This window comes from Halichondria panicea, chromosome 7 (genome assembly GCF_963675165.1).
Source record: "Halichondria panicea chromosome 7, odHalPani1.1, whole genome shotgun sequence".
In the NCBI taxonomy this organism is placed as follows: Eukaryota; Metazoa; Porifera; class Demospongiae; order Suberitida; family Halichondriidae; genus Halichondria; species Halichondria panicea.
The window spans coordinates 2,010,339-2,028,054 of record NC_087383.1 but is presented as its reverse complement, the minus strand read 5'-3'; the positions used below and the strand labels follow the sequence as shown (position 1 = coordinate 2,028,054).

Sequence of the window (17,716 nt, the reverse complement as noted above, 5' to 3'; positions counted from 1 at the left end):
TATTAACCCTTTCCCGGCTTTGGACTACATATGTTGTCCAGCTGACCGAGATTTTTCAAAAATTTGCTGTGCGGGCTGTGTTGGAGCTATGCGCACACTGTAGGTACCAGCACATGCGCATTGAGCTGCTCTTTCACGTGGTATTTTCAACATCTTGCTTCGAGGTACGCTTTGTGCAGTACTGTCGAAAGAAAAGTGACCGTTTGATGATGACTTCAAGATCTTTGTAGTACAACCTCAGTGGGGCTCTAGAGCTGCTAGACAGTGAGAATATCGATGCTTATGGCCTTGTAGAGTGAGAGGACAGTGACTGGGATCGTAGCTAGGTAGGAAGCTACCTCAAGCTAAAAAATAAAGAGCCTGAGGAGCCTGAAGGAGCTGGACCAAGTTTCTGGATCTGGTAAGTCTAGAGTAGCATTTGTACAACCTACTGTATTCTGATAGCTTCAGGATAGCTTCAGTATAGGTTTGCTTAGGCTAGTTAGTACAGCAGTGGATATCATGAGCCACCATTGAACTTATAAACGTGTGTGTAGGTGAAGAACGTTTCCCGGGAAAAGGGCGTCTGCTGATACGACCTCGCAGAGAAGTTTCGGCAGATCCTGATCGAACTATGTCACCGTGAGAACATTGAGAACACTTACTTAGTGTCTATAGTCACTTTGTGCCTTCGTATAATATTGTTTGTGTACATAATTGTGAATGTTTGTAAACAATCGCTAATTAGTTGGGGGTGGTCAGTTGCTAGGTAACGATGATGATGTCATGGTACCCCCGGGGTCTGGGCTACCTGTAGGAAATAGTTACGAGTGATTTCAATGTACGGTTCATAAGATATGGATTTTTAAAGAAAAACATGTATTTATTCTGTATTATTTTGTTTTAATTAAAGCCGGGAAAGGGTTAATAGTACTTTTCTCAAATTGTCATTGATATTATAATGACATTGTGATATAATTATGGCAGAAAATAAAATCAATCGTCAAAACTGTATGAATATCAATCAATCTCAATTTAATAATTAATTATTAATCTAATTAACACAATAAATCTCGGGTAGTCCATTTCTCTTCCTCTCTTTGTGAGTGTCCCTGAATACTGTCTCGATACAGGATATTAGGTGTCTGGGTATCCACAATGCTGTCAGTTCAGAGCAGTGGGTGGTTAGATGTCTGGCAAGCGTCTTCATTCCATCTTCTGTTATTGAGTCATTATCCCATATGTACAGTGCTTTAATCTTGTTGATCAGTCCAGTTGATAGCTCCTCGATACTCTGATCAGTCAGTGCACAGGAATTCAAGTCCAATGTTCTCAGAGTCTTATTGACTGCAAGTCCAGCAGCAATGTGACGACAGCTAGTCACTGTGTTACCATACAAACTAAGATATTCGAGGGAATTGTTTGTATTCAGAAGTTGATAGAGGGCAGCTCCATTGTCGTCTGATATTGTTAGTGAGCAATTGGTCAGGTTCAGGCTCTTTAATGATGTGTTAGTTGACAAGGCATCACAGAGTGTGCTAAGCCCACTGTTACCAATGGCATTATCAGACAAATTCAATTCAGATATTGAACTAATGTTCTCGATAATCTCAGCGATGTGTATCCCTGCTGTAGGAATATCATTATTAGAGTTGGGACACTTGGAGAGTCCTCGGGCCAGAAATTTGCAGCCTTGGTCACCAATAGAGCAATTGTTGAGGCTAAGTATGAATCCATTACTGGTGTTGGAACAAGCTGATACGAAATATCCAACAGAGAGGCAGTCAATAGGATTCATTGTAGTGTAATCAAGATATAGATTGTGATTAAGAAGATTAGCCACAAACACACACAGTCGCGAGTCTTCAGCTTCGTACAAACAATTGATGAGGGACAACAAAAGGGGCTTCGGCTCACCATAATCTTTCTCTTTCTTATTTTTGACAACCTTTCTGACCAGATCAAAAACAGTGGCTGGAACTGGACACAAGAATCGAGGTAGCAAACTGAGGATTGGTCTACTAGTACTCAGTTTGGTGATACCAGCATAAAACTGGAAGACTGCACTGAATCGAGGATTCCCGAAGAGCTTCTGGAATACAGAAATTTGTTGCTTGGGAGGCATGAGAGAGATGTGGATTGCTGCTAGTAGCTCTTGAATAGACAGGTGGAGAAAGCAGTAGTAAACCAGATCACCATCGCTAATGATGCTGGGAACAGTTTGTAATAATCCAACGTTTGAAATCTCCTTCGTAATGTGAAGAGCGGCCAAATCACCGTCAGTAAATGTTGCTTTATTTTTTTCAATCCCATGATATGCAAGTTGACACATTTGTACGGTCTGTGTTCTGATTTCCGAGGGCAGTGAGTCTGGGGATGTGATGTTTCCCACTGGAATGGTCTTCCTCAACTTCTCCTTGAGGTATCTCTTGAGAGAGCTCTGGACAACTGATATGAATATCCCGTGGTTGGATGTTGGGAGTGAGTGGTTATCAGACAAGAAGCAATTAACGATGATGGAAGCATTGAGGGGGAGGTAGCAGCTACCTTCTACCACTGGGTTCTCTCGAATTCTCTCCAGTAGAGTCTGCACAGCTTGTGAGTCACCATTCAGACACTCGGTAAAATACTGTTCTAGTTGATGTGGAGTGAACCCTAACACTTCTACCCTGGACGACACTAGTGGGTGGAGCTCAGCCGAAGATGATGGTCGAGATGTTACAATCACAGCTGATTCGTGTAGGGCTCCTTTTTGTGACATGTCTGGTCGAATTAGTTTGTTGATGATTGAGTCTCTAGGGAGGTCAGAAGGAAGCTCGTCCCATCCGTCTAGCACCCACAGTACACCTTTGCCATACAGTGATTTTATAACTGCCTCTGTCTTGTTAGCCACGGCCGTATCAATGCAGGGAAGTACGTCAGCAATTGTCTTTGCTTCTCTAACAAGGGGATCTCTCAGTTTCACGAGGATTGCAATATCGAACTTTTGGAACAGTTTCCCCTTTGCCCACTCCTGACAGATGTGTAGAGCAAGGGTGCTCTTGCCAGAGCCGGGAGCTCCTTCAATCAACACAAAGTTTCGTCTATCCCCAATCTCAGAGAAAATGTTAGTCAAGTTAACAGGAGTCTTTAAAAGTAAAATGTCATCAATTTTCCCCGTAATTGTTAGTTTAACAAATTCATCGTCGATTCTTCCTCTCTGTATTTTCTCCTTCTGAATCATGGCCAGTTTGAAGACTTTGTTTGTTGGAACAGGAGGCCATTGTGTGGCTGATGTGGATACTCGTGCTCTGTAGCGACTTTGTAGGTAGTCCCTGTACGAGGACAGCTTGTGGTTCAGCAGGACCCTCTCTCGGGAGGGGGGACACGAGGTGGTGGAGTCTGGGGAAACAAAACAATAGGTGAGTACTATTCCTGGTGATAGTTAATACAGAATTGTATGTGTAACAATAGCAATTAAGTTGAAGAGTCCCTTATTTGGTTGCAATCACTCCCACAACGTATGGTACCACAATGACCACACTCTCACATAACAGACTCACATTTGTCAGACAAGTACTTGCACACTCGAACAGCAACGTCTTCTTTGAGCAGGGAGAGTATGATGAGTAGCAGAGCTTGGAAAGTGGCGTCTTGTCTGTTGGTCAGAATCCAGAATTTCAAAGCCAGCAACATTCCTGCCAGAGTGCCATCTACATATGCTCTAGTCCTCACGTCAGTTTGCTCTCCAGGTGAGAGCTCCAATTTTTCAAGATAGCCTTTGTGAACATTGTCGAAACATGCTGCTAACTCGGGTAAATCTGGTTCCTTTATTGCTGTATTGAGCTGCTCATCAGTCAGTTTCATTTCTGTCTTCAGATCGTCAATTGTGAGCTCTGAAATAGATAGCAAGCACACAAGATTAGCAATCACCAATGAGGGTTTTATGCTTTAGCAATCATTGGGTTTATCCTTTATAGGAAACATGACAGTCTTTATACCTTGGTTCTGCTCTTTAGTGGCCATTCCAGCAAATAAATCTGTGCCTTGCAGCTAGCTCTCTCAGAAATATAATGGAATTTAATCAGAAGGATACCAATTGCAACCAACACGGTACTGGCATGCGCAAGGAACACGTGGTCAGGCAGTCAGTGAAAGAACAAAGGAATTAGAAAACTTCTCTTCTGGGTCTATCCTCAAGATTTCCCTTGCTGATCTATCCTGTAATTCTCTATACGAAGATGACCACTACCTCCTCGAGCACATCCTCAACTGGAACACCTCCGATCAGTTCCACCAACCCGACGACAACTCCGACAACTCTCAACACCATGATTGCCAATTCTGTCCAGGCAGCCCTCGGCGCGGTGTTACCACCGCAATGGACCAGCGGATTCAGGCAGCAGTCCAACAACACCGCCCCACAGCCGGCCCCTCATCAGTCTCACCATCAGTCCCATCCTCGATCCCAACCATCTCTGCTTCCGCCTCGGGTACCCCACGGAGTCCCACCTCAGGCCCTGTTGTCAGCACCGGAACGGCAGGTATGTCAAGTACCTCACTAGCACATGTTCCCCTCGTATCCACTAGTGCCCCCCGTACTCAAACCCGCATGAGCCTCCCTACATTACCGACCATACCAAGCATTATTCCGTTACTTTGACCAGAAGTCTCATATACGGTCAATGTAGGCCAGAATGCCATCCCCATTCCCGACAAACTATCTAAAAAATCGGAAAAAGGGGATTTTATCGAACTAGCTGAGTTCTTACCCGACTCGTTCGGGGGTACCTCAAACGATACGGGTGAGAAACCCAGAAGAAAGCGCAGGGTTGCCAACATATTACATAAAAACCTCTGCTCTATGTTTTACAAATAAATGCTAGGTCTACAATCAATCAAGACACAGAACTAGATCTAACTATGGCGACGTGCTTCTGCTGCCCCAAACCTCGCTACAAACGGCTGGTTGATGGGCTCTTCCCAGAGGACCCTCAAACACCCACACCTGTGTCTGCTAATATAGACAAGCTGCTCTTCTTTGCTCAAACCTCCCCTGACCATCTGGACAATATTGGAGAGTACCTGCGTCGGAGCCTGCAAAGAGAGAGAAACGGAGATGTAACGGGTTAGACGACTATTTCAGAGACATACCTGTACAGTATACAATGTCGACATGTCATGTATAGCTAGGGAAATTTATCGACCTTCCCCGTACCTCCGGAACAGAAAATGATGTATCTTATTTGGCTGGGAACTTTAAATGTTATATCTATGATACAACTATAGTATCCAATGGCTTTCTCATAAACGTGGTACAAAATACCACCTCTCCCTCCCCCCAGGCATGTGAGTGGCTCTGCAAGTGACGGAGAAGCTGCTGTCAGCCTGTGACTCACGAAAGCTCCAGTTGATTGTGGATAGCTACCTGGATATACTGCATAATATGCTGGAAACGAGCAACACAGAACTGGCCACCAATTCGGTGAGTAGGGGGGAGTGTGATGTGTGTGGGTGTGGGAGTGGGTGTGTGAGTAGAGTGTGTGGGTGGGTGAGTGCAGAGAGTGAACGTGTATCTTCACGATTAGATTGCATGTACATATACTTTTCATTTTGTTAATAGTGTATTGTGTATACAACACATTGACGACCCTTCCTCCACACACACAGTTTGTGAAGTTTGCCGAGCGAGAGGAAGGGAACACCCCCTACCACAGACAGTACGACTTCCTCATCCACCGCTTTGCCTCTCTTAGCCTCACCAAGAATGTCGACGACGCCGACAAATATCACGAGTATGAGCACATTCACTGTTTGAAATGAAATGAGTTTGAGTGGCCACAGTTCGAAGTGTTAGGTGTCATATTTTAACTGTACCGCGCTTAGGGTGCTCTGCCACATGCATTACTTGTGATCACATTGCTTATATCACCAACTCCACCCCTCCCCACTACACCTCACACAGGACGCAGATGGCTGGGTTGCAAGGGCTGAGGGGAGTGATAAAGAAGATTGGTCGGCAAGACAACCTCCAGATGAACATTTGGGACCTAGATCACATGAACAAGATAGTGCCGCCCTTCCTCTTCAATATGCACAGTCACAGTGTCGCCCAGTCAAGGTATACTATAATTATGTAATAACATTAATAGTATCTACAAGTTGCTGCTCCTGGAGCACTGGCTAATACACAATCATACATACTGTAGCTTCAATGAGCGACGTACACGCACCATTACCCATTGGTGGCCTTAGGCAATGTGTATGAGTATATGCAGTGTGTGCCCATAGTAACCCCCCTCCCACTCTGACAGAGAGTCTGGTGAGATCCAGCCTGTTGTGGAGGAGGGGGACAGTCTGGGAGGGTACTCTCAGGATAGTCTCACTGAGCTCATCACTTTTGCCGGACTCTCTCACATCGACAGTGTCCTCAAGCCAATACTGCAGTAAGTCAGTCAATGCCTCGTGTGCATAGGTGCTATTTGTAGGCAAGGTGGTTTCCCTAATGTATATGTTACAGTGTACGTACATGCGTAGGTATTACAACACTGTACTTGTAGGCAAGGTGGTTTCCCTAACTTAAATCGAACTGCATGTTCAGCAGGAGTGCATTGGGATTCTTATTGAACTCCTGATGGTAGTAAAGTACTATGACTATTGTGCAATGTTGTCTCAGCAGGTCTAGTACCATGACAACCATTGTCTCATTTCCTGTGTGTAACACTCCATTGCTTCCCTTGTAGACACTTTGACGTAAACAAACTATGGATATCAGACAAGGAATTCACAGCTGGTGTGTACGTCATCGTCGTGGAAGCCATGCAGGTACACGTATATACTGGTGGCCAACTTGGAAACGGTTCTCCCCATAGTGTATTATTATTAGTGCACCATGCCAAGGGCGTATACAGAGAAGAGGGCATGCAACTCTCGCCCTATTCTCAGATCATCCGACTTTGTATTGAGCTATTTTTAGAACTTCCCACAAAAACGCCCATGCGTAACCTTTGACCGCACAAGGTAAATCAAAGTATTTTTTATATCTGTGCTAGCTAGCTAGCTTGATTGCAGCATAGTAAAACTAGTTCTCAGCAGCAGTATGGCTCGTACTAGCAGTGTCAAAGGCAAAGAGGCAAACCATCCAACAGTTGCAACTCCAAGAAGATGAAACCTACATGTAGGTACAATAAACCTGTCTTCCTGAGTCTCTGGTACTTCTTAACAATGCGCCCAGCACTTAACTTCCTGCTCGAAGGGGTTGTATTGGACCTGGCTGGACTAGGACTGGTCATGACACTTCTCTAAAATAATACTGCACTGTTCATGTTATGTTAGCTAGCTAGCTAGCTAGCAAAGGCAGCTCTGATGTACACGCCCATAATTATAACTCCGTAAACAGCACCGCCCACTTGTTCACGTCCGTATACTGAATTCTATTTTTAGCATATCCGGTCTCTGATACGAAGTCGGATGAGTACGTAGGATACATAGTGAGTTGCATGCCCTCTTCTCTGTATACGCCCTTGATCATGCTTGATACTTATGGTCGTGTACGGTCGACTGTAAATTCTGACTTGACTGTCCACAACGTAACATTGATAGCTTTCAGGTCCAACATACTCCGTCACTTTCTGAACAAGATTGTTTATTCAAGCATTTCAATTGTTCCCTCCAGTGTCTACTTACAGTGTAGACATGTACCCCCCAGTGTACATTATCTTATCCCTCCACAGCCCTCTAGTGTACATTATCCACTGTACACGTACCCCCATAGAGACAGGATCGGTACAAGGCCGTCCAGTCGCTGGTGGACCACCTGGATGCCTATTATGCTTTTGAGCACTGCCCCAAATTCAGCCTATTATGCTTGTGGAAAGAACCTATTATGCCCTACATTCAGTATTTCGTAACCAAAAATTATATCTTGATATAATTATACGTAGCCCCCCACAGCCTCCCAGTGTACATTATCCACTTACATGTGCCCCCACAGCCCCCAGTGTACATTATCCACTTACATGTACCCCCCACAGCCTCCCAGTGTACATTATCCACTTACATGTACCCCCACAGCCTCCCAGTGTACATTATCCACTTACATGTACCCCCCACAGCCTCCCAGTGTACATTATCCACTTACATATACCCCCACAGCCCCCAGTGTACATTATCCACTTACATGTGCCCCCACAGCCTCCCAGTGTACATTATCCACTTACATGTACCCCCCACAGCCTCCAAGTGTACATTATCCACTTACATGTACCCCCCACAGCCTCCCAGTGTACATTATCCACTTACATGTGCCCCCACAGCCCCCAGTGTACATTATCCACTTACATGTGCCCCCACAGCCCCCAGTGTACATTATCCACTTACATGTGCCCCCACAGCCCCCAGTGTACATTATCCACTTACATGTACCCCCACAGCCCCCAGTGTACATTATCCACTTACATGTGCCCCCACAGCCCCCAGTGTACATTATCCACTTACATGTGCCCCCACAGCCTCCCAGTGTACATTATCCACTTACATGTGCCCCCACAGCCCCCAGTGTACATTATCCACTTACATGTGCCCCCACAGCCTCCCAGTGTACATTATCCACTTACATGTGCCCCCACAGCCTCCCAGTGTACATTATCCACTTACGTGTGCCCCCACAGCCCCCAGTGTACATTATCCACTTACATGTACCCCCACAGCCCCCGGTGTACATTATCCACTTACATGTACCCCCACAGCCCCCAGTGTACATTATCCACTTACATGTGCCCCCCACAGCCCGAGTCCCCCAGGGTACATTATCTTAAATGTACCTCCCCCACAGCCCCCCTGTGTACATTATCCACTATAATACACGTACCCCCACAGCCCCCCAGTGTACATTATCCACTGTACATGTACCCCCACAGAGACAGGATCGGTACAAGGCCGTCCAGTCGCTGGTGGACCACCTGGATGCCAGGGTGAAGGAGTCCTGGGAGACCAAACAGGGGATCCTCGGCACACTCTCTAAGTGTGTTGCCGTGGCAGCAGACAGCTCTCTAGGTGAGTCTCCATGGTAGAGTACTTGTATGGTTTCAACACTATTTTGGGGCCATTTTCTAAAGAAGGCTATACGCATTTATTCTTTATACGCAGATGCTTTCATAGCTGTTATTAAAGTTTGTACATGACATTGTATGTTTTGACACTGGCTTAATCTTTATAATTATACGTACCGTATTACTAGAATATTTTTCTGGTGAAAAACCTTTTCGAATGAGCCAAATCAGCAGAAAATGTGACCCTTTGCGATCTAACTATTGCGTTCTGGCAAGGATCGTGTGTATTTACTACTAATAATTTAGGTTTTGCAGATATTATTGTTGCGAATTGATCAACCCTCGCAAAATTCGCAAATGTTTGATGCTCGCAAAACATTCTAGTAATACGGTAGTATGGTTTAATTCCACGCTTTAAATCGGCATACATGTATTTACATTACTTAGCTTGTGTCCACTCATGCAGGTCCGTCTGTACTGGATATATTCCGTACACTGGTCCGCCACCTCCGTATCTCCATAGAAACTGTTTCAGAAGGCCCCTCCGACCTCACGTCCTCTCTGACCTTTCAGCAATCCATCACTATCACTGTGGGGGAGTTTGCAGGAGTCCTTCCCGACTATCATAAGCCAGATATACTGGGGCTCATCAACTCTTATGTACCCGTGGCCTCAGGGGGTCTTGATAGCGGAGCCACCACTGGACTGTCTGTACATCCTCTGGCACCTCAGGACACTCAAAACAGGTGAGAATTGTAATTATAAAGCTGTTGCTTCATTTAGCTATTTGTGTACATGTATGTGTTTAGTTTCCTGTCATAAACACTGTTTGTACATGTACGTGTTCTATGATTCTGGTGCCTTCGTGAATCCTGTTTATAGCAGTAACCTTTGAGTAGACTATGATATTATGTTATACTTATTGTCCATACATCAGAATTTATGGCAGTAAACCTCCGAGGACGAGGGTGAAGCTCCGAGGCCAAGGATGGTTTACGTTTGCCATAAATTCAAATGTAGTGGACAGTAAGTGTTATATACCCACTTTAATGAAAAGTACTTGTTACCTAAGCTACCTTACCTTGGATACAACTAGCTAACTGTCTCAAAAACTATTGAGGCAAAAAGGTTGTGCGTATAGCTTTTAGCCAGTGCTAAGCTTCTAGCTCTACGCACTAACTTGTCAATGTCCAAGCAGTGAGCCCCACCCGGCCATCCTCCAGCCTTCCTGGTGTTTAGTGAGCCCCACCCATCTGTCCTGCCTTTGTCAACAAGTGTCTAGCTTCTTTTTGGCTGTGTAGATCTAGTATAAAATCAGTGCGCCCTCAAGGCAAGGGAGTTTATGAGGAATGTGCTCCAGGCTAGGGCTGGGGTTTATGGTAGTTAAACCCCAGCCAGTTGCTATGATATAGACCCCAAGTGGGGAATATTATAGAGGATGATCTGCTTATAATTATGTGACCATGCACAATAGACTGCGTGCATTACTAAGTGTTTATGCTTCCATAATTGTATACTCTCCTTTATTATGCAGCCCCATGTTGACTACCTCCCTGGTCAAGTGTTTGAGGGCGGTGGCTGACACTTGTCACGCATCAGTGCTGGAGACTGCGTTCCCAGGGCAACTGTTTGCCTCCCTCGTCCAATTGCTCCTCATTCGAGAGCCCAGCACACAGCTGGATGTGGCCCTACTCTGGCATCGTGTCGTAGATCACCATGCCAAGAAGGACAAGATTCCTCTCAACACGTGCGTGCGTGCGTGCGTGCGTGCGTGTGTGTGTGTGTGTGTGTGTGTGTGTGTGTGTGTGCGTGTGCGTGCGTGTGTGTGTGTGCGTGCGTGCTTGCGTGCGTGCGTGCGTGTGTGTGCACCTTGCTATGTTCAGTGGGCGTACTAGATTTTATTTGTCAGTTATACAGGTCCATTTTGTCTTAGCTTTCACTACATGTATGTATACAATCATGTGCAGTGCTTACAGCTACATGTACGTGTATTTATACCCTCCCCTTGTGCAGTGATTGGGTGAGTCTGGAGGCTGTAGGGCTCTCACTGGGTGTGGTTTTGAAAAGGTTCCTCTCTAAAACAGTCAACTCTCTCTTCACCAATCTCCTGGAACTGGCCAAAGCTATCTGCACTAGCCCTGCTAACACACTCGCTTTCTACCAACTCGTATTTCTCCTGACACTGGAATTCTCTTATCAAGGGCTCTCGGATATACTGGTCTTCCTACACCAGCTGCAAGAGCTTGCTGTGAAGGAGAAAGGCCTTCAGGCACATCACAGAGTGGTGCTACATGCTACAGTGGCGGGTGTGCTGCATCTAGCGTCCAAGATCAGTCGAAATGAGGTACTCAAGACGACGCACATTGATGGAGTGATTGCTAAGAGGAGGGAGACAGCTCCGAAGGCTATGGTGGGACATTCTTCTAGAGGGTGAGTGTGTGTGTATGGGGGGGGGGGGGCAGTCTTCTAAAGGGTGAGCAGGGTGTCATACAGGGGGAAGGGGGATATCCCCCTCTAGCTCCAATCCTCCCTCCCCTAAAATTTACATTTAGGTACTAGTTGGGGTCTATAGCTGGCAATTTTACATACTAACAGCAAGAGTTCATGATAAAGGTCTATTGTGAACTCTTGCTAACTAATAACAGTTGACCTTTTTTTAGGTCTAGTCACTCTTCTTATTACCCTCTCTATTTCAAAATCCTGTATGACACCCTGGTGAGTATGGGGCAGTCTTGTACATGTGTGGGGGGACGGTATTGAGGGTTGAGTACCGTATATCTTCTAATTTATCGGACAGCAAAAAATAATTATTTTGGAAATTGTCTGGGTATAATTGGAACAGATCATGCGAAGTGTCCGGAATAATTAGAACAAGCAAGCAGCTGCATGCAAGCTAGCTAAGTTTAATAGAACAGTGTGCGACTGAATAGATGCACTAGCTATCGCTACTCAAGCTATCTAACTGCAGCACTCTAAGTCTTACTTGCCGTCTATGAATGTAACTCAAGATATTGTCCGGATATTTAGAACGAATGTAATATTAAAGCACTGGAGTGTCCGTTGTATTAGAAGTTGTATTAGAACAGCAAAAATTTCCCAAAAGAGTGTCCGGGGTAATTAGAAGTGTCCGATAAATTAGAAGATATATGGTATACCTACCAGGTTCGAGGTTCCTGAATGGCAGGAGTTGAGAAGAATGTTTTTATAAAAATCATAATTATTTTGCTTTTTTGACCCTTTACCCACAATTTAGTAACGATCATCACATGTATATACTAATTACAATGTTGTTTGCACGAGAGTAGATCTTTACCAAATGCATTATTTTGTTTTCCTTTTTACCTTCTAGAGTGGTAGTAAGAAGAAGTGCAGTCATCTAGACATGGAGGAGAAGCTGCTCAAGAGGTCTCAAATCATGGACCCGGGTGTCATGGCTGAGCTGGAGTGAGAATTGGAACTGGCCAACAGCAAGGCAGATGTGAGTAGTTTTAAATTAGCATGTACGCAAGCACACTGTTTCTGTGGTATATGTATATCAGACTAGTCTTACAGGTTGCAGTAGATTTGTTGTGTCATATCCGCGAGGTACCGGTTAAGCAGATGTTACATGTACGTGCCCATTCATATCTCTCACGCTAGAGGTTAGGGGTCACGTACGTGACTGCGATTAGGTTTTAGGAGAGTACGGAAAGAGGGGCCCCTGTGATTAGCAGTATAAAGAACCTCATTTAGCCCCTCCCCCCCTAATCGAAACTATAAGTGAGAGGCATGCATTAGCACATCGCAGTTTGCAACACTCGTTATTATTAGTGAGTTTTCATGATTTTAGTCCATTTATCATCTGTTGGTTTAAGTTACCGTAATGCCGGTTTATCATGTTTTCCTGTTCCTTTGCACAGTTTGTGTGTGTTATGTCACTGTGATCGACCCACCCCATGCTGGAGGTTGATGTGAGTTGAGACTGAGAATGATGCCCTGTCAGTAATGAACCCGAACACTCACTCATGCCTTCAAGAAGTTTAGGTAAGAAATAATATTATGTTTACCAAAGTTGTGGTTAAAGAGTTTATAATACTGTAGGACTGGAAATATTTCGTATTTTAAATATTCATACAGCCACATTGAGCCTATTTCTGTAGAATAGTTTTGATAGTTTTGTAGTTTTATTTTTCGTACAGTGTATGATGCTCTACAGTACGAAATATACGAACATTTTCACCATACAACCTCTACTTATACGGTATGTCACAAATACTCACTATTGTCAGGGTTTCAAGCAGGGTTTTTAGCTAAGGGGGGAAATGACGACGGCCGTACGCTGTTGAACATTTGGGGGAGTTCAGGGGGCAGCCACCGGAAAAATTTGGCGGAATGATTGTCTAACGTGCAATTTGGAGGTTTTGTGCTTAAAACTATTCAGTCTAGTTCCTTACTGCATTGTACACCTTCAACTCACCTGAAAAAACATTTTTTTAAGCAAAATAGAAAAGGTACTCAAATTGACCTCTAGTGTGTTTACAGAGCTTATGGCCCCACTATGTACATGCACTGCCTATGGTCCCACTATGTACATGCACTGCTTATGGTCCCACTATGTACATGCACTGCCTATGGCCCCACTATGTACATGCACTGCCTATGGCCCCACTATGTACATGCACTGCCTATGGCCCCACTATGTACATGCACTGCCTATGGCCCCACTATGTACATGCACTGCTTATGGCCCCACTATGTACACGCACTGCTTATGGTCCCACTATGTACATGCACTGCCTATGGTCCCACTATGTACATGCACTGCGTATGGTCCCACTATGTACATGCACTGCGTATGGTCCCACTATGTACATGCACTGCTTATGGTCCCACTATGTACATGCACTGCCTATGGTCCCACTATGTACATGCACTGCTTATGGTCCCACTATGTACATGCACTGCTTATGGTCCCACTGCACTATGTACATGCACTGCCTTTGCACTGCCTATGGTCCCACTATGTACATGCACTGCCTATGGTCCCACTATGTACATGCATTGCTTATCCCTTTACCGGTCAATCGTTCAATCGGGAAAAGGGTCATCACTTTAGTTTGAATTTGAATTTGTGGTCAGCCCAACCCACCAACTTAGCTTGATTTGATCGCCGCCCCCCAATGAAGACTTCTTTGGGGAGGGCCACGGAGGGCGTGGCCAGACTAGCTTAGAAGATGGGCGTGGGACAATGGTTGTGCACACCCACGTCACACACACACACTAGCCAGCCCTGCTGCTTGCCTCGATGGAAGTATGTGTGGCCTTTAAAAGTTGTAGCTGGTCTATACCTTCAATTTGACTGGTAAAGGGACACAGTAGGACACACAAAAGATGAGTTGTGTCTGGAGAAAGTAATATTAAACTTAGCATCTTTAAAGGTGGTGTAGATGGAAGCAGTAGCCAACAGACAATGGCTGAACATAAGCAGTTAAGATCACCTGTAAAAAAAAAAAAAAAGAGTACAAAGTCACAGTGCTTCCAGAGCCAATCCAGTTTCAAGTGTCAAGCAGCTCAGCAAAACCAGTACTTCAAAGCTCTCACAATCTACCACACAATCCAATATCAACATTGATCAATATATTGACAAGTTAATAGCATCATAGATAGAGTAGAAGAGGGATTGGAAACGGAAGTACCCTCGAAGTACCATCCGTGTATCTCCGCGGTTTTAATCGAGGCTTACTTTTTTAACACGAGGGCTAAACATGAATAATTCATGAGAATTGTTTTGCTCTCTGTAAGAAGTCCACGAGCAGTTCTGCTGCTAAACATCAACTTTCTCTAATACTTGAGGCCATTTGGGACACAGGACACTATTTAGTTACAAAGCCTTAGCTATATCAAAGGTACTATAGGAACACAAGCATGAAAAAGCGCTCTGTGTACCTCTAGCTACTTCACGACAATCGAGATTATATTTTCTTTGTTTCCAATTGATACCTACTATCAGGGGGCATGTGATTCAGTAATGGGGGTAGCTCTGAGATGTATGCTTTGGACACAATAAGTTTCCCGGGCTTTTGCGGGAGTTATGAGGAGATACACGGATGGTCCCAGAGCCACTACATAGACTTCATTGTAAAACATCACGTGAATCACTTCCGTTTCCAATCCCTCTTTACTCTATCTATGATAGCATGCTCCTTTGTTGTAATATTTACAACAATTTGACCTGTAAAGGTCCCACTATGTACATGCACTGCCTATGGTCCCACTATGTACATGCACTGCCTATGGTCCCACTATGTACATGCACTGCCTATGGTCCCACTATGTACATGCACTGCTTATGGTCCCACTATGTACGTGCACTGCCTATGGTCCCACTATGTACATGCACTGCCTATGGTCCCACTATGTACATGCACTGCCTATGGTCCCACTATGTACATGCACTGCTTATGGTCCCACTATGTACGTGCACTGCCTATGGTCCCACTATGTACATGCACTGCCTATGGTCCCACTATGTACATGCACTGCCTATGGTCCCACTATGTACATGCACTGCTTATGGTCCCACTATGTACGTGCACTGCCTATGGTCCCACTATGTACATGCACTGCCTATGGTCCCACTATGTACATGCACTGCCTATGGTCCCACTATGTACATGCACTGCCTATGGTCCCACTATGTACATGCACTGCCTATGGTCCCACTATGTACACGCATGCCTATGGTCCCACTATGTACATGCACTGCTTATGGTCCCACTATGTACATGCACTGCCTATGGTCCCACTATGTACACGCATGCCTATGGTCCCACTATGTACATGCACTGCCTATGGTCCCACTATGTACATGCACTGCTTATGGTCCCACTATGTACATGCACTGCTTATGGTCCCACTATGTACATGCACTGCTTATGGTCCCACTATGTACATGCACTGCCTATGGTCCCACTATGTACATGCACTGCCTACGGTCCCACTATGTACATGCACTGCTTATGGTCCCACTATGTACATGCACTGCCTATGGTCCCACTATGTACATGCACTGCCTATGGTCCCACTATGTACATGCACTGCCTATGGTCCCACTGTGTACATGCACTGCTTATGGCCCCACTATGTACATGCACTGCCTATGGTCCCACTATGTACGTGCACTGCCTATGGTCCCACTATGTACGTGCACTGCCTATGGTCCCACTATGTACACGCACTGCCTATGGTCCCACTATGTACATGCACTGTCTATGGTCCCACTATATACATGCACTGCCTATGGTCCCACTATGTACATGCACTGCCTATGGTCCCACTATGTACATGCACTGCCTATGGTCCCACTATATACATTCACTGCCTATGGTCCCACTATGTACATGCACTGCCTATGGTCCCACTATGTACATGCATTGCTTATGGTCCCACTATGTACATGCACTGCTTATGGTCCCACTATGTACATGCACTGCCTATGGTCCCACTATGTACATGCACTGCCTATGGTCCCACTATGTACATGCACTGCTTATGGTCCCACTATGTACATGCACTGCCTATGGTCCCACTGTGTACATGCACTGCTTATGGTCCCACTATGTACATGCACTGCCTATGGTCCCACTATGTACACGCACTGCTTATGGTCCCACTATGTACACGCACTGCTTATGGTCCCACTATGTACATGCACTGTTTGATGTCCTTTGCAGTACTTCGTACTAACAGTTTCTTTAGCCTTCACACTGCTTTCCATACATTCAGTGAACGGTTAGTAGCTACATGTATATCATATCTGCTGGTATATGCAAGCTAGTCCCCGCCCATTCTCCATTTCAGATCCTCACCATAATTTGTATGTGAGTTTCCATATATACCACCAAGAGTAGATCGTGAGAGCATTTACTATAATATTGATGCCACATTATAGCGGGTAATTTTTAAGGGTCTCGCAGATTAGCCATTTTTGTAAACCTCAAAAAGTACCCATTTAACATACAAGTGCTAGAAGCCATCATTGCCTAGGACCACATGTTGTTTGCATAGCAACATTGTATGGTATTTTGTTGTTTTGTGGTAATGCAGTCAGCAAACAGCTGTACCACTACCACATGGTGGTTGTATTACCTGTGTGTGTGTGTGTACATGATCGACCACCATGCAATTTGAGTTTGCATGCAGCAAAAATGCAAAAATATTCATCATGATAATGTGTGTAGCTTTATGTTATGTAGCTTTGCACCTCCACCGAGGCATCAGCACCCGCGGTGCTTTCATTAATACATGTACCTGCAATTATATAACTACTGTACCACTACCACGATGTTGTGATGGTTGTATCTGTATACCTGTGTGTGTGTACATGACCACCATTCAATCTATTACCCAGTCTGAGAGACTTGTGATGAAGGAAGAGGTCAAGAAGGCACTGGATCGCTGTGAGGAGTTGGAGCAGAGCAGTGTGCCGATGGGGTAGATATTTGAGTGCTACAAACAACAGGTGATAAAAGTGGTACAGTATACCTGTACAGATTATGGCCTACATTATGCACTGCATCTATGTACATTAAATTAGTACTGGACTAGATATTATTTGTTGGTGAAAAACGCCAAATCAGCATCGTTAACTTTCCATGATTATTGTCTGGTTATATCTGTTGGTTTAAGAGTTTATCGTGTTTTTCCTGTTCCTTTGCACAGTTTGAGGC

General features: G+C 44.9%; 3 protein-coding genes and 1 long non-coding RNA gene across 4 annotated transcripts in view; 1 reads left to right on the top strand and 3 right to left on the bottom strand.

The window, feature by feature from the left end:
* LOC135339138 (NACHT, LRR and PYD domains-containing protein 12-like) overlaps positions 1 to 17,716 on the bottom strand; it is a 127,344-nt gene that overhangs the window by 26,059 nt on the left and 83,569 nt on the right. The window lies entirely within an intron of this gene.
* The window catches only part of LOC135339132 (NACHT, LRR and PYD domains-containing protein 12-like), a 71,033-nt gene that overhangs the window by 13,591 nt on the left and 39,726 nt on the right, over positions 1 to 17,716 (bottom strand). The gene's annotated exons all lie outside the window — the stretch shown is intronic.
* On the bottom strand, positions 5 to 3,354 carry LOC135339156 (NACHT, LRR and PYD domains-containing protein 12-like). Its single transcript, XM_064535300.1, has one exon. The coding sequence runs from the start codon at positions 3,200 to 3,202 to the stop codon at positions 1,034 to 1,036; it is 2,169 nt and encodes a 722-aa protein (XP_064391370.1). The 5' UTR covers positions 3,203 to 3,354; the 3' UTR covers positions 5 to 1,033.
* LOC135339235 (uncharacterized) lies at positions 10,813 to 17,452 on the top strand. The gene is made up of 3 exons (XR_010395945.1): positions 10,813 to 11,438; positions 12,358 to 13,031; positions 17,398 to 17,452. It is a non-coding gene; the product is annotated as an uncharacterized LOC135339235 (long non-coding RNA).